This window comes from Strix aluco, chromosome 4 (genome assembly GCF_031877795.1).
Source record: "Strix aluco isolate bStrAlu1 chromosome 4, bStrAlu1.hap1, whole genome shotgun sequence".
NCBI classification, from domain to species: domain Eukaryota; kingdom Metazoa; phylum Chordata; class Aves; order Strigiformes; family Strigidae; genus Strix; species Strix aluco.
The window spans coordinates 85,421,853-85,442,540 of NC_133934.1; the positions used below are offsets into that span (position 1 = coordinate 85,421,853).

At 49.9% G+C, this 20,688-nt stretch overlaps 2 protein-coding genes across 10 annotated transcripts in view; both read left to right on the forward strand.

The window, feature by feature from the left end:
• SEC31A (SEC31 homolog A, COPII coat complex component) overlaps positions 1-8,216 on the forward strand; it is a 47,399-nt gene extending 39,183 nt beyond the window's left edge. For all 9 annotated transcript variants that reach the window (XM_074823914.1, XM_074823915.1, XM_074823909.1 and 6 more), the window contains 5 exons: positions 155-213; positions 2,312-2,581; positions 2,946-3,065; positions 5,881-5,952; positions 7,614-8,216. In XM_074823914.1, the coding sequence (XP_074680015.1) occupies positions 155-213; positions 2,312-2,581; positions 2,946-3,065; positions 5,881-5,952; positions 7,614-7,793 (701 nt within the window). In that variant the 3' untranslated portion in view covers positions 7,794-8,216. The remainder of the gene's footprint in view (positions 1-154; positions 214-2,311; positions 2,582-2,945; positions 3,066-5,880; positions 5,953-7,613) is intronic.
• Positions 8,217-15,149: 6,933 nt separating this feature from the next.
• Positions 15,150-20,688, forward strand: part of SCD5 (stearoyl-CoA desaturase 5) — a 34,512-nt gene continuing 28,973 nt past the window's right edge. The window contains exon 1 of the mRNA XM_074823918.1: positions 15,150-15,398. Within this exon, the coding sequence (XP_074680019.1) occupies positions 15,248-15,398 (151 nt within the window). The 5' untranslated portion in view covers positions 15,150-15,247. The remainder of the gene's footprint in view (positions 15,399-20,688) is intronic.

A 20,688-nucleotide genomic window follows, 5' to 3' on the forward strand; every position in this document is an offset into this window, starting at 1 on the left:
GGCTCCAGTGAAGGGCAGGGGAGCAGGCAGGCGAGGGCAGGCTCTTCCAAGCCGCTGCCAGTAGAGCCATGGCGGGGAGCTGGTCCAGCTGAGCTCAAGAAGGCATCGCTGCCCTCTTCTGAGGTACTTAGTCTCTGTTTTCTTTCTGTCCCAGGGCCTCAGAATGGCTGGAATGACCCTCCTGCCCTGAACAGAGCTGCCAAGAAGAAGAAGGTACTCTAGGAAATGTTGTCTCGACACCATGGAGTGCTGGCCACTGGAAAAGCAGTAACTTAGGTGGCTCCTGGGAAACTTGTTGGCAGGAGAAGGGAAAAAGAAGGGTTAGCAGCAAACAAAAGCTGCACCTCGTGAGCAGAAATGGCCCTTACGCCTCTCCAATATCATCATCTCTCTCAAAATCTTTAAGCCCCTAAAGAGATAGTGACTTTTTGCTAAAGTTGTGGTTGTTAATAACAACATTGATCCTGGTTTGAGAGAAGAAACTACCTCAGACTATTTTCATCTGCAGTAAAGCAGATGAGTTTTGCAGGAGATGATACTTACGCGAAATGATGAGGCTGTGCAAATTGTTATAGGTTACTGACTTTGCTGGAGCTGAAAGCAATTTATCCTGATTAAGGGCCTGACCCTGAGAGGTCTGCTGAGAGTAAGACAATTTTCATGATGGAGACATCGTAGTTTTGTAGAATGGATTTAAATTGCAGCAAGGCAGAATGACTGGGGACACTTGGCACAGAGCACAGTGAGCCTTTTCATCCCCTGTGACTGCTGTAGCCTCGTGTGGCTCTTCAGCAGTCAGTGCCATCCGCTGCTCTCTGAGCCTGGCACATTTGGGAGGCAAGAGTCAGTCTGGAGTGTGTAAAGCAGGGCTGGGGGGGACGTTGGAGCAGGCAAGAGAAGGTCTGGGGTAAAGGTGAAGGCAGAAGTCTCCCTTACCCTTTGGGGTTTGGTCTCTGCAGTTCAAGGTTGAGAAGCTTTTGGAGGATGGATAGGGGATGCTTTGTCTGCTCCTGACTGCCCCAGTGCTGAGGCGTTTGTTGCACAGCAGCTGGCGTGCTGCCATTTGGGGCTTCAGGCTCTGGACTAGGAGGAGTTGTCAGTGAGAATTAACTACTGGACCTGAGAGCTCAAGAAGCAACCTTCTGCAAAACTAGTCTGTGTGTGTGTCACAGCCAGAACTTCTGCCATAGCCAGGTCTCTGAGGGTTGGCTCCCTTCTAAACAAGGAGTCATGTTTGTTGCATTCCCAGTCAGGTATCTATCTGTCAGAAATGTTTCTATGTTTGTTTCCCTTATGTCCGCTGTATGAGGGGGTGGTTTAGGATATTGTAAAATGACTCACCACATGGGTTGTTATAAAATAGAAGAACCATGTGGCATTTCAAGCCACGGCATAATTTGCAACTGTTTTCCACCGAAGAACTTACCCACCATTGTGATTCATTGCTTTTATAACTGACTTTGGTGCTGGATTGGGAATATATTTTCTTGCTGTCCCAAACCACTAGCTTAATTCTGGCATCATTCATTCAGAGTTCTGTCATCTTTCCTTTATTCCATGCACACCAAAAGAAATGTGTGTGTTCCCAAGGGAGCTCTTTCTTTTGTTTGGATTCCTGTATGATGAGTAGCAGAGGCCAGTAGCTCATTTTGTGGTTTCTTCTCTCTACTAAATGTTTCCAAAATGCCCCTTTATAAAGACTGACAGATGATTAGGGATGAATCTCAAATGCACTCATAATCTGTTTTAGCACAAATGTGTTTGCCAGAAGCTTGAAGGGCTTTCAGGAGCTTTGTTGGTGTGTGTTGCTTGCTGTGACCTTTATACTGCATAGACAAAAATGTACACTTCAAAGTGAGACACAAAAGTCTAAATATAATGTAAGCATATGTAGCCATGGGTTAGTTTTCATTAGTGCAACTCTTCTTCTGTTAGTGCTGATCTGCCAAACCTCTGTTTTGTGCTCTCAGCAGAGGCAGAGTTGCTCTGATGGTGCCTGTACTTGTGGCCAGGGGCTGCTCCTGCCCTGTGCAGGCAGGATGACAGGCAGAGCGCCCTGGGCTGGAAACCCTGGAGGATATTACTGCTCCAGGGCACTTCTTGCCACATGAGTAGCTGCAGCCAGAGGAATGGTTTGTTTAGGCAGAGTGAAATCCTGTATTGCCTGCCCCTGTTACTTTGGTGTCCTGGGGGCTCAGCACTCTGCTTGCCAGAGCTCTCAGTCGATGTGGGTTGGGGAGTAGGAACTGGGTGTTGTGCTCTGCCTGTGGCAGCGACAACAGCCTCCACACACCATTTGTTTCTTCCCCAGGTCCCCGATAACTTCCTGCCCCCGGTTCCCATCACCTCCCCCATCATGAACCTGCTGGCGGACCCGCAGTCTCAGGTGCAGCAGCCCCCAGCTCCAGCAGCACCCATGGGTGCACCCAGCTTCCAGCCACACCTCCCTGCCGGGCCGCCGGTGCTGCAGGGGGGCTACCCCACTGCTCCCCAGCCTCTGGGGCCCTGCATCGGGCCACCCGCTGCCTCCAAACCCAGCACGGAGGGGGCTCCTGGGGCCCCAATCGGCAACGCCATCCAGGTAACGTAGCCCCAGTGCCATGTGGGGTTGGTTTGCAGGCTGGGATCCTGTTGGCCAGACGTTTCTTGTACCTCCAAAGCATACTGCAGAGTTTAGTCACGAGCTTTGCGCCATGATGGCACTTTGCTACTGTCACCTCCAGCGAGATGCTGCCTCTTTGCAGTTAATACCCAGTATGGACCAACGAGCTGCGACCTCACAGCTCTCCAGAGGGAGTGACAGCAGATGCTGATCATGTCACCTTCACATGCCTACAGGGAAGAAATAGTTGTGTCAAGCTGGCTAATAATGATGCTTGGTTTAGTTGAAAACAAGGTGTGGTCACAGCAACCTGGAGAAGCCTCATCCACTCTCTGTTTCTCAGCATGTGCAGGCACTACCAACAGAGAAGATTACCAAGAAACCCATTCCTGAGGAGCACCTTATTCTGAAGACTACGTTTGAAGCTCTTATCCAGCGGTGCCTGCTGTCTGCCTCCGATCCGGTAGGGCTCTGTGGGGTTCCCAGAGCGTGTTTGGGTGGATGCGCTGGTACCTGCAGCCACGGATAGACATCACAGCCTCTCCTCACAGTTTTGTCTTCCTAAAGGCTGCTTCGAGCAGCAACGTGTAGAAAAGCCACAGGATGTGGCAATCTGGGGCCAGAGCGCAGCTGCCTAAGCGCTTTGACTCTTGTCTGTCCCTACAGCCCTGTGATGGTGCTGTTTATGGTCAGGGAATTAACCCACTGCAGCCCCCTCTGCTGCTCTTCTCTGAGGAAGAGGGTTGGAATTGGTTACAGTTGAGGTTTTAATGTTGATTCTTAGAATTTTTCATTTTGCTCACTTATTTATGAAACCTTCGGAAAGGGCTGCCCTTCCTTTTGTCAGGTCATCGCTGCAGAGGCATGCCCTGTATATTTGCTTAACTACTACTTATAATTCAGAGCAGGAAGCAGCTGATATTATGCCGGGTCTGAGCCAAAGCTCACATACATGAGTACACGCCTCAGATTTTGATGTGTTATTTGTGATTTCTGATGAGAAGCTCATTTCAAAAGGAAACAACAGGTAGCAAAGAAGTGGAAGGTTATGAGCTTTAACGTGACCGCTGGAGCTGGACAGGGAGATCATTCCCTCTGGCAGTCAGTAGTTTGTAAATGAGCCATCTGTCTCAACGCTTCTCATTTATTTCCAGCGGTCGGTAAATAACATGCTACCCCAACGCCCAGGTGCTGACTGTTCAGCTCGTGCCTGCCACATGCTGAGAGGTGGATGGTGAAGGACGTAGTATGCAGAGGAGTTGGTGTGCTAAACATGCTTGGTCAGCAGCACAGACTGGGGCTCCCGTTAGAGTGACTGTTTGCTGAGCTGTCCGAGGGCTCCGTGGCAGCGGCTGTGGAGTATATTGGGTGTTCGGTGTCACTCCTGTCTCACATCTGCTGGACAATTTCAGCTGGCTCTGTAGTTTAGACTTGGCATTTGCATGTATTCCCCCACGCACTCCTTTACAGAAGCTTTTCGAGGCCATAGACCTTTCTTTGGGCAGACCTCATAAGGTTCAGTCAGCTCAAAATCCTTTCTTTAAAGGTTAGGCTGTAGAGTGCAGGGACAGAAGTCATACACTACCCAGACCCCTTGACCTTTTCTTTCTCTGAGTGCCCCTCCCAGACACAAAGAAAGCAAAACCCTTCAGTTCACATCTGCACCCAGGGATTGCTTTTCTGCTCTGCCAACACATTTTGCTTGCTTCTTAAGTCTCTCTGATTTTCTTAGGCAGCGCAAGCGTTTCCAGCACACAGTGCTAAGACACTACCCTGACTGTATACATCAGTTATTGTCAGAACAACACAGACACTACTCAGTTCCTGTTTTCCCCTTCAGAATGCAGTAACAGGAAGCAAAGAGTGAGGAGAACCAGTTTGCACCTCTTCCACCTAATGTCCTTTGCCTGGAGAGATGTTCTGCTGTTTACTGAACACGGTTTATTCCTCCTTGCCCTAGTTGGCCATCTGTAAAATGAAAATAGTATGTATGCTTTTTCACAGGCTTGGAAACAAATGTTCTGAAGTCATGTATCTGAGAGTGTTAGCCAGTCCAAAAGAATTAGCCAGTTTCTTATCTGCTCCTCCTGGGGTACTTTTACCTTGTCTCGGTTCCTTGACAACATAACTACTCCTGAGGGGTTTTCCACATGTGGCCTGAGATCCACATGCTACGTTCTTCTTCATGCCCTTTGCCATCTAAGCAGCTTTCCCGAATTTCTAGCACAGCAGGCAGCCACCACTCTGTCTTTACCTGTAAGACAGAGCATTCCCACAGGCTTTTTTATTTTCTCTCTGGGCAATTACTTAATCCAGGGAAACATTTCCAGTTGTCAGGGGAAATGGCACTATCCTGACTGAAGATGGATTGATGTGCGTACTGATTTAGGAGGAAGTTCCATCACTCTTGTGCACTGATGCCATTTCTACTGCTGTTGACCACCACCTTTTCTGTGCTTCTGTAATTTTAACCTTGATGCTTTATTACTGCTTTTATTATTCTGGATTAAAATCTTCATTTTCTGTAGCTGTTTAAAAAAAAAAAAAAAAGCAAGCTTTTTTTCCAGCAGCCACTGTGGGCACTCCAGGTGGAATATACTGAGGTTATTTTAAGAGCCTTTGGTGGCAAAATAATTCCAGACACATCAGTGAGTGGTTTACTCTGTATAAAACCATGGAAGCACAAAGGATCTATAAGGACAGTTTGGGTTAGGCTATTAGTTTTTCTGTTGCCAGTAAAAACTTACAAACTCAATTGGGGTTTTACTCATCGCATAATGAAAAATATCGTTAGGACTTGCCATAAATGATGAGTGAGTGATGCACACTTAGACTTCAGTGATTGCGTGTGCCCTTAAGCTCTCATTGATGTTGCTGCATACTTGATTCCAGTAATAGCTGGATAAAGTTATCATTATACTTTGCCAGTGAACTGCAGAAAAAAAAAAATCGTGCTGCAACTCAGGATTGTCACTTTCTGTATCAGCTGCACCAGTGGGTTTTGCAAATGACCGGTGGCTTTTGGGATGCCCCTCTACAGTTTACTCCTCTCTGTAGCTCAATAAAGCAGTTACATGTGGAGAGCTACAGTCACACCACGTGGTTTTTCCTAGCAAAATCAGAGGAGAAAAGTACAGAGCAAAGAATTCAAATGGTGTGTTAGGAAGATGTTCTTGAGAAAGGAATTTCACGTGCTGCGTGAACCTCCTTTCCAATGATACCAGATCAGTATGGTCGTCTTAAATCATTGTGTGTTAATATATTTGTTTCTCTTGCAGCAAACCAAGAGGAAACTAGATGATGCAAATAAACGCCTGGAGTTTCTGTATGACAAACTTAGGGAACAGACAGTAAGTTCTGTTTTACTGGGTTTTTTCCCCCCTGTCAAATATTGCAGGTATGGCCAAGAACTCCCATCAGTGTGTGGGCCCTGCAATATGTAACAGGTGCTTGCTCTTTGAAAGCATGCTTCAAACCCATTTATTGTATGTTTGCAGGCATTTCCCAGGAGTGGCTGGGTAGAGTGCTTGGCCCCAAGTGCCTGTGCGGGCTTTACAGTGTTTTGGGGCTGTGTCATGAGTTTTATGGTGCTGTGCAGGGACCGCATGGAGCTGTAGAGCAGAGCTCCTTGCGGGAGGCTGTTTTGCTGATTAGGGATACCAATTAAACCCGGACGCCAGAGTGAAAAGAGTAGGTGTATTTTACTGGGGATAGCTAAATAATGGACCAGAGTAATACAGAAAACATACAGTAAGAGAAGACAGAATAATGCACTTAAAGCAAATAGGAAAATACAGAGTAATACATCAAATCATTACTACACGACGGGGAGAACAGTGATTAAGAAAGACACCTCACCACTTGCATACGTTTCCAACATGCAGACCTGCAGGTGCTGGGCAGCCCCGGTTACAGCGAGGATTTGTTGAGTCTTTCCCGGCGAGTGGGAAATCCTACGCGGTGCGTCCACCCGTAGCTGAGGCATCCAGAGCCGCTGCAAGAGGGTCCAGCCTTATGGACCAAAAATCAGCAAGCCAGAATAGCTGGCACCTTTGTTTTAAGCTGAAACATCTGGTTTCACTCTCACATTAGATTCCTCCCAGAGCCTGTCCAGGGCTCAAGGAGGAAGCGAAGGGAGTTTCCCTGCTTATCTAATTGATTTACGAGCAAGGTCACACATCTGGTCCCGAGGCCAGACAACTGGCTCCATGGCCTTGTTAACTTGCCCCCACACAAAGAAGGATAAACATATACTCAGGATAGACATGTTTTATGATATCTAAGCTACATCTTCCATTAACGAGCATACATACTTCACTAATGACTACATACCAAGTCAGCAGCTTCGGCTCGGGGCCTGTTGTTCAGGCTTCAATACTTCAACACTTTAGCACTTTGTACATCAGCATAGGTGGCTTGTTATAACTTAGCACAATACCCACTAGCACAATGGTTATCAGTTATAAAATATACAGAGTTCATCTACAGGTCAGCTCTGGCTTGGGGCTGTTGTCCAAGCCTTGGCTGTTCAGAGGCGCTGGGTGAAAGCACCAGGAGGGTCCCTTTCCCCCACTCCCAGCAGGAGGCCAGACACATGCAGCCTGGGGTCCAAAAAAGCCCAGAAGATGTAGATGTTGGAGGCTCACTGACTTCACTGGAAGGCAGATGTGCAAGTACTTTTTGAAGATCTGGCAGTTTTTCCAAAGCCTTCCAGGAAGTCTGTGGCAGAATAAAGGACTGGGCTTAGATCCCTTAGTACTTCAGGATTAGAGTGGTCTAGTCCTGTCGTTGCAGGCCACCTTTGCTGAGCAATTAGCTTTACCCCAAGGGCATAAAGGCCCGGTACATTTTTCATGTGCCACAGCAGATCTGCCACCTTGGGGAACGGCATCCAGGGGCGGCTGCCCCTTCCTGAGAGCCAGGTGTTACCCTCAGGATTTCTGTTTTTCTAGCACTAGCGTACGTGCTGGTTTTTCTTTCTGCTGACCCACCTTGCCTGGCTTCCTTGCAGCTCTCCCCAACCATAATTAGCGGTTTGCACAACATTGTGAAGAGCATCGAAACCCGTAACTACCAGGAAGGACTGAACATCCACACGCACATCGTCAGCACCAGCAACTTCAGCGAGACCTCCGCTTTCATGCCTGTTCTGAAAGTTGTCCTCACCCAGGCCAACAAGCTGGGTGTCTGACGTAACCCTCCACTCTGCAAAGCCTTGACAGTTGCTTTTCCAAAGAAGTGCATTTCTACAGCAAACATGCAGGAAATGGACCAAATCCTAGTCCTGATGGCATGTCACAGTAGAGCGCTGACAAATGGCATTACACTCTCCCTGCAAAATACTTTGTTCTAGGAGGGCCCTGGAGCCCTGGTGCTTTCCTTTTTATTTTAATCCTTTTCCCATCCCTAATTATTCTTGTCTACAAATAGTATATTTAATGGTTGATGCCCCATATTGTCAATTTTTAGATGCATGTTATACAGCTAAACGGTGGCTTTTAATAACAGATATATGCATTAAAACAACAAGATAGGTTGTGTATCAGACCCTAAAACAGATTATTCCCTTCCACCCCACTGTTCCTTATTCACCAGATTAAAGAGTCTGATCGTACTCTTAAGTGTATTTGGTGTTTCATTTTATGAAGCTGCTTGCAGTTCTTTTATTACAATTTACATGTTAAATAGCTTAATTTTGCACTGGGGCAAATAAGCAAAATAAAGGCTAATGTGATTTTTTTCAATAAATGTTAATTTATTAAAATGTGTCTTTATGAAGTGCAGCTTAGTGGAGTACAGTGGGGTGGCTTTCTGTTGTGTCCTAGGCGTGAGGATGTTTTTTTTCTCCATGCTCATCACTAAAAGCTCTGTTAAACATTTCTATTGATGTACATTTCCAGGAAAAGTTTAGCAAGGATTCTGAACACATCTGTGTATATTTTTACAAGCTAAGAGCAGAAATAATGCAGAGTGGTTTAAGCCACCCACACAGAGACACAGGTATTTAGTGTGTAAACAAGTTGCAAATTGTTTCTTCCACTCTCCTGACCCTGGAGATTGTTGCCTCTGCTGCTCTGGGAGACTGCGGGTTGGGTCAGGGGAGTCTCCCAGCAGCATCCTGTCCTTTCCCAGGGCACAGCTGGAGTTGTCTTGAAGTTTTAAAAATTTGAAGCGGTGCGCCATGAATAGCAAGTATGTCTAAGAAGAACAGCAGGTGGAAGAAATGTCCACATTTAAAAAAAAAAAAAAAAAAAAGGCATTTTGCCTGGGAACTACTCTAATACTGGTGCCTGTGGAATGTAGGTTTGGCCCGACATAGTGCAAGGAATATAAATAACAAGGCAAATCAGTGCTGATGAGTTACAGATTTGTCAGTGTCGTGGTGTGAGCTCAGAGGGCAACTGAGCACCATGCAGCTGCTCGCTCCCCCCCCGCCTAGTGCTGGGAAGGGAAAATAAAGCAAAAGCCTTGGGAATTGGGATAAGGACAGGGAGGGGTGATTCACCTGTTACAATCATGGGCAAAAGACAGACCTGTTAGAGGAAGAATAAAAGAACATCAAGAATAAAAACATCAATTTAATAGACACTAACAACACCAACACTTAACAGACAGAGTAGGGCTGCGCGAAGCATTACTACAGCTTGAAAAACACCTTCCCCCCACCCCTCCCTTCTTCCCGGGCTCAGCTTTGCTCCTGTCTCTCCCTGCACCCCCCAGCAGTGCAGGGGGCAGGGAATGGGGGCTGTGGTCACTCCTGCTGCTTCTTCCACCTCGGGAGGTGGGGAGGATGACTCAGGCATTCTTCCCCCGCTCCGGTGCAGTCCCCCTCTCACAGGAGACAGTCCCCCATGAACTTCCTGCCCTGTGAGTCCTTCCCACGGGTCACAGCCCTTCCTGAGCTGCTCTGATGTGGGTCACCCCCCCGTGTTCCAGTCCTCCCAGCGCTGAACTACAACAGCAGGGGCTGCTGCTTCCCTCACAGGCCTGGTTTTCTTTGGGCACAGACACCTGCTCTGGTGTGGGGTCCTCCACGGGCTGTGGGTGGGTCTCTGCTCCCCTGGTGACCTCCATGGGTGGCGGGGGGGCCCCTGCCCTCCCAGCACAGGATCCAAGGGGGAGGTTGCTCCAGCGCTGCTCCCCTGCTTCCTCATCCTTTCTTCAACTGACGCCAGTGCTCACACAGATGTTCTCACAACTCCCCTTCTTAAATACGTTATCTGAGAGGCATGGCCACCATCACTAACTGGCTCAGCCTTGGCCAGAGGAGGGTCCAACATGGGGGCGAGGGAGCTGCGAGAAGCTTCTCACAGGGGCCACCGCTGTAGCCCACTACCATAAACTCTGCCACACACTCAAAAGCCAGAAGTCAGGCAAAACAGCTCCATTGAGCTTTATTTTACTTCCTTTCAAACATTTTCTGACCTTATAAGCTTTTATAGTTGGTGAACATAAAGCATCAATTTGGGAGTTGCTTTGTTTCAGGAATTTAAAAAACAATTGGAGTAATTTTCTTCCCCTTGATCTAGGTGACAGGTTTCTAAGCAGTGGATTGTATTCTGCTCCTGTCATTTGGAAGGTTTGCAGGTATCCTTTATCCATCCATGCCCTTAATAAAAACTCCTTGCCCAGCAGGCTCTGGCATTCACTGAATCACATCAAAAACATGAAGTATGTTAGGGCTGCCAGAAACTGGTAATAAGGAAATGGCCATCAACCTCAGTGCGAAAACCATTCAGGTCACCAGCCCCACTCCTGATTGTTGGGCCCACGCTATTTAGTAAATATTTTGCAGCACTTCCTGAGGCAAATGAGAATGGCAACAGCTCTGTGTGCTCCACCTTTCCTCTCCTGAGAATGCTTTCTGCAAGCTTGGAATGAAAGGCTGGGGCCCTGACAGTGGGGAAGGCAGGAGGAAAGGGGCTGCACAGAATCAGAAATGTTGCCACCTGCAGCAAAAGCAGAATTCGGACAGCTTAGCACCGCAGGATCTCTGCACATGTGGAAAGGACAGCGGCGCTGAACTTCAGGATTGATGCCTCACTCAGAGCAAACGACACAGTCTGGCCAGAGAAACACAGACCCCTGTGTCTTGAGTCAAGGTGAGAAAGAACAAGTTTTAAAAGAAAGAGCACATTCAAAGGTAAATGGGAATAAAAAAAACCTTAGTAGTGTGAAAAGCAGGTGTGCTGGCCTGGCCTGATGTTCAGCACGGAAAGTAAAAGAGAATGTCAGTGCTTTGGGACCAAACTGGCGGATGGGAGGTGCTGCGAAAAGGCTGGAAGGGGAATTCAGAAGCTGGTCTTGCATATGCTCTCCCTGAGCATTTTTGGGAGTACTCCTGGACAAGAAGCAGGAGCGGTGGCAAGTGGCACTCGTGATGGACATGCAGATGGTCTGCAGTTTGTTTGTGAAGCTGGCTGTTCCTGGAGGTAACAACCAGACAGGCAGCGGTGGCAGAAGCTTTATAAAAGCCAAGGAATGTTTAATTGGCTTTGCACGAGCCTCTGCGAGACTGCCGTCCTTGTAAAAGAGGATGCCAAGTGAGAAGGGACTCAGCAAGACATGCAGACTTCAGGGACCAAGGAGTTTGTTTAACTGGAAGAGACTAAATAAACTTTGCTTGTTCACCTAGTAAAGAGCACGAGGGAATCAGGTTGATTGGAAAGAGCAGTGTTAGCATGAGAACAAATGTGGTATGAGCTGACCATGAGTAAGCTTGGTTTGGAAATTGAAGTGCTCAAAAAATGAGACCACCAGATCAGAGAGAAACACTGGGGTTTTTTGGAGGTGAAAGTATCTTTGGGTACTGTGATGCTGCACCACCAACCTGGACACTGTACGCCAGGAACGGAGTAATCTTGCTCTCCTTGCTGAAAAGAAAGTATTAGGAAGTATTTCTTTGCAGAAGGGGTTGTCGGGCGTTGGAATGGGCTGCCCAGAGCAGGGGGGGAGTCCCCATCCCTGGAGGGGTTGAAGAGTCGGGTTGACCCAGCACTGAGGGATCTGGTGGAGTTGGGAACGGTCAGTGTGAGGTTCATGGTTGGACTAGAGGAGCTTCAAGGGCTTTTCCAACTGAGATGGTTCTGGGATGCTGTGATTCTATGAAAGCTGTCCTCCACCTCAGCCATCCTCAGGAGCTCAGGACTGGCAAACTGCACTGCCCAAGCACATAACAGGAGTGGATGCGAAAATCTGCTACTTCTCTCCTGACAGTGGCCAAGATGAATAATAAAAGCTAATTAGTTATGCTGCCGTCTGTTCATATCTTCAAGGAATGCCAAGCAATTAGCCACCCATCTGATGTTATAAATACAAATGGCCATCTTCATTTACAGAAGGCAACGAAGCCCTGCCAATTTACGCTGGTAAAGGAATTTGGCCCCAAATAGCCTAATTTTGATCTCACTGAGCAAAAAGAGATTTATGCCATGACATTAGCACCAACTGAGCTACTCCTCTTTGCGGGCTCCCAAGGCTGTGGGATTATAAGAGAAAGGGATGGAAGGAAATTCTAAGATGTAAGCTGTGGCAGCATGGGTGTTGTCCAATGGCAGGTGACACGAGGAGGCGTCTCACTACCTCAGCTATTGCCATCCAGGCAAGAGCACCAGCAGGAGAGTTTGTGGGAAAGGGCTGGGGTAATGCAGTTCTGTCCTGCTGCAGAGGGGGTGTAATGGGGGCAGTACTGCACAGCAGGCTGGCTATGCGCAGAACCTCTAACTTAAGTACTTGAGTGAAACCCTTTTTCTGCCTGTAAGGCTCTGTAATGGATTTACCTTGGTTTTGCTGGCAGAAGTCCAAGTTCAGCGTCTTTTAATCACTGCAGCGTTTCTAGCCTGTGCAATGTTTGAATCAAATTTGTTCTGTGTTGTGCCTTTCAGATAACATAGTTCCCTGACGTACAGATTGGGAATATGGGTTTACTGTTTAGTAACCATGTTTTCTCCAACAGGAAGGAGCGTATGCTAGATTGACTGGGCTACTGAGAGGGAAGGGAGGGAGTTCTTGCTGCTATGGACGTTTCTCCCCAAAACTACGGAGGGGAGAGGGCGTGTTTTGGGAAGCATGGCAGGGACAGCGTGCAGAGCAGTGGCACCATTCCGCAGAGTCCTGCAGACTCCCCTCAGCTCCATGCTCACCCTCTCCATCATGCTGGTCCTTTGCTTCAGCAGCACAAATCCCACCGTGTCATTAGCCTGGCTGGACACTCTGTTATGCCTGAGAGGGGAAAAAAAAGGCGTCCCTGGGGCAGATATTTCCCTCCTCTGTCCTCCCCACCATATCTGCAAACCCGTAAGGGTTCATTCACTGTTCAGAGCTGCATTAAGCACCCATTGCAAAGTCAGGGCAGCATGTATAGAGCCAGGCATGGCTCAAAACTAAAGGGAAAAACAGGTTTCATATGGCCAAATGTCTGCTGCTAACTGATTGTGCCTACCCTGCAGGGGATGCTGAGAATCCCACCAGGGTGCCTGGTGTCAAGCTGAGGAGCCAAGACCACTGTCAGGTTATACAGAGGAGTGTAATAAATAATGTACTGATACCACGAACGCTTTCAACGTGCCCAATCTTAAATGCAGAAGCTCAGGGTAATCTCCCAGCCTTGACTTGCTGCATGCTGAGCCAGTCATTCCCATGTTTCCTCTGTCAGTCCTGCAGATCAGACAGACACATCACCAAATGGCCAAGCTGGACATATGGATACATTTCATGCAACCCCCACTCAAAAGAAGCTAAACCGATTAAAATTCCTACCAGCTTTAGAGCTGCAAGTTAGGCAGAAGAGTCTAATTAACAGAGGATTTATTAAGGAGCACCCTAAAAAGGCAACTGCAGCTGACCTCACCAGTAAGTCTGTGCCTGCCTGGACAGCACAAGGGACACTTCTTGGGAACCTGTTGCTCAACTTCTTTGCCGGGTGCACAAGAAGCACTTCAATACATAAACATTTAGCACATATTTCTTGTCCCTCTGATGTTTTAGGCTTTGTTTCCTTCTTTACCACTTAAGGCCTCCATTTGAACAATGCTTTGGGGTCATTACTTCATTTTTCATGGCAAGAGACAAGAAAAAAAAGGCCACTCTTGCCAACATTTTAAATAGCTCTGTGCTGAAATGATGGTAGCAGGCAGCAGTAACATTAAAATGATACTGTATTCTCATGAGCTATTCTCTACCTTTCACTGTCACTGCCCTCTTTCTTTCTTCCAGGTGAAGAATTCTAAAAAAATGTTTCAAATATATCAAAACCAGTCTTGGGTTTAATTATATACTCTCTGCTAATTCACTTGCCTCAGGAGGTGTAGTTAGTAATTAATTAGCCCATCAGACTGATGCACTTTGCACCAACATCACTCATAGAGCTGCTCTCCCCTGCATCCAGGAGTGGTGGCCAGTGCTGCACTGGGAGCTCTTCGGGGCGGAGGTGAGTTGGTGTCTGCCTGCCACCCCCCACCACGCCGCTCTGAGACTCTGGCAAGAGCCTCACTCTGAACAACTTTGTGCGGCTTTCTGAAGGCTGAAAGGGGTAACGCTTTCAGGTCGAATAACTAAGGAAGGACAAGTAAACTGTAGGGGTTTCACTAAGGCCACATATCGGGTGCTGCACTTTGGCCACAACAACCCCCAGCAGCCTACAGGCTTGGGGAGGACTGGCTGGAGAGCTGCCAGTCAGAGAGGGACCTGGGAGGGTTGATTGACAGCCGGCTGAACATGAGCCAGCAGTGTGCCCAGGTGGCCAAGAAGGCCAATGGCCTCCTGGCTTGTATCAGCAATAGCGTGGCCAGCAGGGACAGGGAAGGGATCTTACCCCTGGACTCGGCACTGGTGAGGCCGCACCTCGATGACTGGGTTCAGTTTTGGGCCCCTCACTACAAAAAGGCCATTGAATGACTCGAGCGTGTCCAGAGAAGGGCAACGAAGCTGGTGCAGGGTCTGGAGCACAGGTCTGATGGGGAGCGGCTGAGGGAACTGGGGGGGTTTAGTCTGGAGAAGAGGAGGCTGAGGGGAGACCTCATCGCCCTCTACAACTCCCTGAGAGGAGGGTGCAGAGAGGGGGGATGAGTCTCTTGACCCAAGGAACCAGCGCCAGGACAAGAGGGAATGGCCTCAAGCTGTGCCAGGGCAGGGTCAGACTGGCTCTTAGGAAGTATTTCTTTCCAGAAGGGGTTGTTGGGCGTTGGAATGGGCTGCCCAGGGCAGGGGGGGAGTCCCCATCCCTGGAGGGGTTGAAGAGTCAGGTTGACCCAGCGCTGAGGGATGTGGTGGAGTTGGCAACGGTCAGTGTGAGGTTCATGGTTGGACTGGAGGTGCTTCAAGGGCTTTTCCAACCTGGATGCTTCTGGGGTTCCGTGACCGCTGTTGGAGACCGCCGCGAGCTCCCGCGCGGCCGCTGGGCGGAGCCGGGGGCGGGGGCGGAGCCGGGGCAGTGCAGGCCCTGGCCGCCATTGGCTGTCTCCGCTCAGGCCGTGGCCGCCATTGGCTGTCGCCACGCAGGGCCGGCGGCCGCTGCCTCGCCCCGCCCCTCCCCCACCGCGGTGCGGGGCGTAGCCGGCGGCGCGGGAGCTCTGTGGGGGCAGTAGCGGCGGCGCGGCCTGGCCCGGCCCGGCCGCTCCTTTGGCCGCGCAGCGCCCCGCCGGCGGGATGGCGGCAGCCCGGCGGGTGGCGAGCGGCCCGGCGGGCTGCAGGCAGGCTATCGTCTGGCGCAACGTGGTGCTGATGGGGCTGCTTCACCTCGGCGCCGTCTACGCGCTCAGCCTGGTGCCGAGGGCGCAGCTCCTCACCCTCCTCTGGGGTGAGTGCGGGGCGGCGGCGGCGGCTTCCCGGCGGCCGGGACCACGGCGCAGTCCCCGCTCGGCTTGGCTTGGCTCGGCTCGGCTCGGCTCGGCTCAGCGCGGAGGGTGCCCCCCGCCCGGGGCTGGCGGTGGGGGTGCGAGCCGCGCCTTGGTTTCTGTGTCTTTCTCCGCCGTTTCTTTGTGCGGTCGTTCCGCCGTGTCTGGCGGGGCGGCGGGCAGGCGTGGGCCGAGCGCCGGGACGGGGGGACGGGGGTACGGGCGGACCCCCGGGGGGGCGGGCGGACCCCCGGCGAGGCCAGGCAGCCTCCGCCGCTTTTGTTCCCGTGCCCCGCCCGAGGCGCCACTGCCAGCGCCGCGCCGGGCCCTCCGTTGCTGTAGAAACAGGAGGCACTCTCCTGTTCCATTGATCAGGATTTTCGGTTGAAACAGTCAAGCAGCTGATACTTCGGTTTAAAAGTCTGATAGCGAACGCGTTTGTCTTCCCTTTGCTGCTTCCTCGTGTTACTTTGTGAACACACGCGTCTTTCTGCTCCGGTTGGGAGTAGGAAATCACCCCGTCCTTTGTCTCTTGGGGAAGGCGATACCTCTTCTTGTTAGGGAATATTTAAAAGTCGAGGATGAGCTGTAAGACTTGGGAAGGAGAAAATAAGTCCAGCGGTGCTTTCCGAGGTGAGGTGGCTTGCTGCGGCTGTCTCCTTGCTCGCTGTGAAAAGCTGAGGATGCGGTTTGGGAAAGAGAATGTGAAATACAGCATCTTTGCTTCCAATCTGTGGTGAAGTCCTCCATTTCTTCACAAGAGAACAATGCTGGGAGGAGAGCCATGTAGAAGCGCTGCAGCATCGTGCAAGGTTTCTCGGGGTTTGTGAGACTGATGGATGGTGGACATCAGTATCATCCCTCGCTGGGCAGAATGGTGTCTTGAGTCATGTAAATGTGGGTGGCCAAGAGGATAAAAACTTGAATGCTACCTACAGTAATGCAATTTCTTGGGTAAAAGACCTACTTTGGGGAGTTTTTCAGTGAATGGAGAATGTGATGGCCTGGCAATCTTTTATACAAATAGAGGAAAGAAGGATGCTGCGTGGAACTCGCAGGGAATTTGAGTTGTTAGGATGCCATCAGTAGCGTTGAGGTGACTCTCAGCCCCAGCCAAATGCTTTAGAAATCACGTTTATTTCTTCTGTTTGAGGAATTCCTAAATCTGTTTTTTCACTGTTTCAGCTTTTGATACTCACTCTGTCTTTGAAATAGCCACCATTGCTGTTTGCAGTTGGGAAATGAACCCTTGGGAAAGGAACCCTTCTGTCAGCATCCTCTGACAAGTTCTGTTGCTGGGGACCTGATATTTGACTGGCTGGCTGGTTTGCACAAGCCATTACCTGCCTTGCTTGTGACCAGAAAAGGTTTGAGGTTTGGAGGGTGGTCGTGTTTTGCCTAGTTTCCTTCTGTGAGCACTACTTCTCTCCCCTGCCTATTCCTGGTCCAGTTTAGGCTGATTTCATAGTTTACCTTGGCTGTAGCTTGATGACTGGGGAGACCAGGAGAGCCTGTGGGAGCTGCATGACCAGAACACATAGCCTGCAGTCTGTTTTCAACCCTTTTAGGTCCTGTAGCTTGTGGGCAGGTGGGCTTTGTTCTTATCTGTTTTGCCTTTCCAAGAAGACAAATTGAAATCATCTCTGATTTCACTGTGTCTTAATTACACAACTCCCTAAGGCTGGGAGCCGAAGGGTTGAATTACCAATTCAGCCCTCCATCCTCCAAGGTATTTTTTCCTAGTCGAGATTAAACAGATGCTAAATAGTAAACGGGTCTCAACGACTTTGCAACTTTAATGCCTTTCTTTCTGAGAGTGAGAGCCTTCCATTTCTCAACATCGTTATTTTTAACAGACCGCAAATTTTTCCCAGGAGTTTGCCTGGTGGTTTTTGCAGGGGGTGAGTGCGTGGGCTCCGACTGCCCTGGCCAGCTGGACACTACGGGCCACTCTTGCAGCTGCCTGCTGCGAGGTCTGTCCACCCTCAGAGATGGTGGGCAAGGCAAAAACACAGGATCTCCTGCAGAGTATGTCAAGACAAAAGTAGCTTGCTGTCATGCTGGAGACCCGTGTCCAGGGTCCCTCTGAGAGACTCTCTTGGGGTTGCTGTTGCTGAAGTTAACAAACCCACCTTGCTCCGCTCTGGAAGGGGCCAACCAGTGGAATGGTGGAAGGAAGAAACGTCCATCAGAGGTGTCCCTTGCCCTCTCCAGTTTTCCACATCATCTTCCCTGCACAGACCAGCTGTGGGACTGCCTTTCTGGGGGCCGTGGCTGCCAGCCAGCCTCTGGAGCAGGGCTGGCACAGCATGGAAGTTGGGTGGCAGGTAACAGTGTAGTGTTGGGTAGTGCAGAGACACAGGTACGCTGAAGGGTGCGGATGGAGGAGCTGCAGCCCTCGTTGCATTCATCCGTGGTCTGCTTTTTCTTCTCAAGCTTGCCTGGGGCTTGGGAAGCTTCCCAGTGATCTTATGCAAGCCCTTGCCTTGCTCTGTCCCGTGCTCCCCTGTGGAGAAGCTGCAGGAGCAAGTGTGTGGAGGTTGGCTTGTGGTGCTGGGTGTGACCGCCGTGGGGTCTGGCAGGAAGCGGGCAGCTTCTTATGACTCACCACTGCCTGCTTGGCTTTTTACTTTCTCTTTCACCGGAGATATGAACATCTCTCAGTTCGGTTGGTGGGTTCTTGGCCAGGGCTGACTGGGTGCTTCCCTCCCTCCGCGCAGGGTTTGCTTTCCTCCTTCCCACCCCTGAAGGCAGTTGGTAATCCCTGATTCACTGCCGCTTGTTAAGCTTAGAGCTGAAATGCCACTGTGCCACCTCAAAAACAGCTGATAAAGCGAAACTGCCAGCTCAGCAGGGCTCATTTCCATTGGTAATTTATTGACATTTGTCCAGCTGTACATAATAGACAATGGAAAAATGCTGCCAAGTGAAGGCTCAGCTGGTTGTTTACTCAGGATTATCTGAGCTATCCTGTTCCCATCGCCTCCCGCACCAGCACCTTGAGGCCCATGTTACAGCTTCCCACACCCCACAAGGAGCCGGAGTTGCACAAGGGATCCCCAAACAGCATTCTGGGTGGTGCAACCACCTCACCCAGGGACCACTGGGAATTGAGTTATCTTTCAAGGGATGTACAGATAAACTGTTTAAAAATATAGGCTTTCGGGGCCATCCCCATGCCTTGGTGGAATTTGGTTTCAGTCCAAGCTGAACAAAACCAATAAAATTGCTCATGTCAGAATTTTCCATGAGCTGGGAACTGCCTTGACCCAAGAGGCAGCAGATGGTATGTGCGAGGCATTGAGCAGCCCTGGGCTGTGCCCATGGGACAGCCGTGTAGCCAGCAATGTGCCTTTGAAATGTCTCTTGCTCCACCAGCCTGACCGCACTCACAGGGAGCCCTCTTGCCTTTCTGTTTGCCAGCCTGACCTGTGGTTTGGTGCAGGAGGGTGTGAAGACCCAGTCACCTTCCCTTTTTTCCCCCTGATCCACAGCCAGACAGCTTGCGATACATGGTCCCTCCTTCCCTGTGGTGCTTTACTGTCCATGTTCGTGCCGTTCTGTAGCTGACACTTGCTGCTTTGGGGCATCCCTGCGCTCCAGGTTCCCAGCATTGGAAAGGGATGGGAACTGTTGAGGAAATGTGCTTCGAGGCTTGTCTGCCCCCAGTCCCACCAGTAGGCACTCAGCAAAGCCCAGAGCATGGCGCAGCCCAGGTCCCAAGGATGTGGGATTTCCCCTTCAGGTCTATTTTTGGTCCTCCTACTTTTGCAGGGCTTTGGGCTCCTGGTGCTTAGCAGCCCCTGTAGAGAGGTTTGAGGGGAGGGATCATAATTCTCTGCAGACTCGCCTCGGGAACCGAAGCAGGGTGGGAGCACCTTGCTATTAGTGGGGCCAGAAACCAGGCAGTGGCGTGATGGGTCTGCCAGCTGGGTGGGGCACGGAGGTTCCCCAGGAATGAACTCGTGCAAAGGGGTCTTTGTGGCAAGCTGGGACTGTGGATGTGGCTGTGGTTCGCCTGTGGCCTCTTTTGGGCCGGACTGGCTGCACCTCCTTTCACAGACCACTTGGTAGGAAACTGTGTGCAGCTCACCCGTATAAGTTTGTCCATTAAATTGATGCTTCTTAAGCACAAACCTCTTTGCTCCAGCCAGTTGCAGTCCCAGCGAGATTATCTGTTTGGGTTAGGAAAGCAAAGCTAAAAACTCTGAAATCCCTGTACAGAGAAAATTACCAGCACGTTTCACTACAGGATCTAACATTTCCACAGCTAACAGGCTTTTTTGATGAAGACTTTTTCTTAAAGACACCATTCTGGGGGATCACATGATGCATAAGGATCTCAAATTCTGTTTGGAAAAAGATGCTTTTTAGCCTTCACAGGGGGCTTGTGAGGAAGCACTTAAAGTAGCCAAATGCATTATAGGATATAGAAAAACCCCACGAAAGATTAAGCTGTTTACCTGTTTTAAAACCTTTTTTTCCAGGCTGCCAAGCATTACTAATACTAACAACTTTAAAAACCGGCACAGGCATGGCCACCCAGAAACCCTGTATCATTGGGATGTGCTTCGCCTGAGAGCTGAGCAGATGTCGGTTCACTTGCTGATACGCCGTGCCAGAGCCTGGGGTTGGGGAGGAGGATGGCCTTGCTCTAATGGTGTTTATATGGGAGGGGAGGCTCGTTGCTGTTATTTTGCAGTGTTTAGGAGACGTTTTAGTACTCTTGAGAATGCCAGATTGATCATGTTCAGCCGTGGTGGGCCCCATGCCACGCTTTACCCACGGCTTTCCCCTGTGCTTGAGTGCTGGCTGGCTGAGAGCACAGACGGAGTGGCGGTGCTGCCCAGCTGCATCCCTGCCAAAACGCAAGCTGCTCCCAGGCACGGCTCTAGATCCAAATCCTGCTGCCTGGATCCCTTAGATAAGAGATTAAAGCAGTTGTGGTTTTAGCACTTCGGGTTACTGTGGTGCCTGGAGGCCATCGCTGAGATCATCATCTTTCTCAGCCTTTCTGGTAGCATGTCTTTGTAATGAGGCACATGTTGCTGTTGTGCACCGCAGATGCAAGTTTTACTGGTCTTGCACATTTTGGAAGTCTTGTATATTCTTGAGTGCCATCTGCTGGCTTTTTGGTTATTAACTGGTTTTATTCATTAACCTTTTCTACACGCAGTGTTAGAAACTGCACAGGTAGCTGTCAATAAAAAGTCCTAGCTCTGAGGAAGTTCTACTCAGTGCCTCTGAGACCTC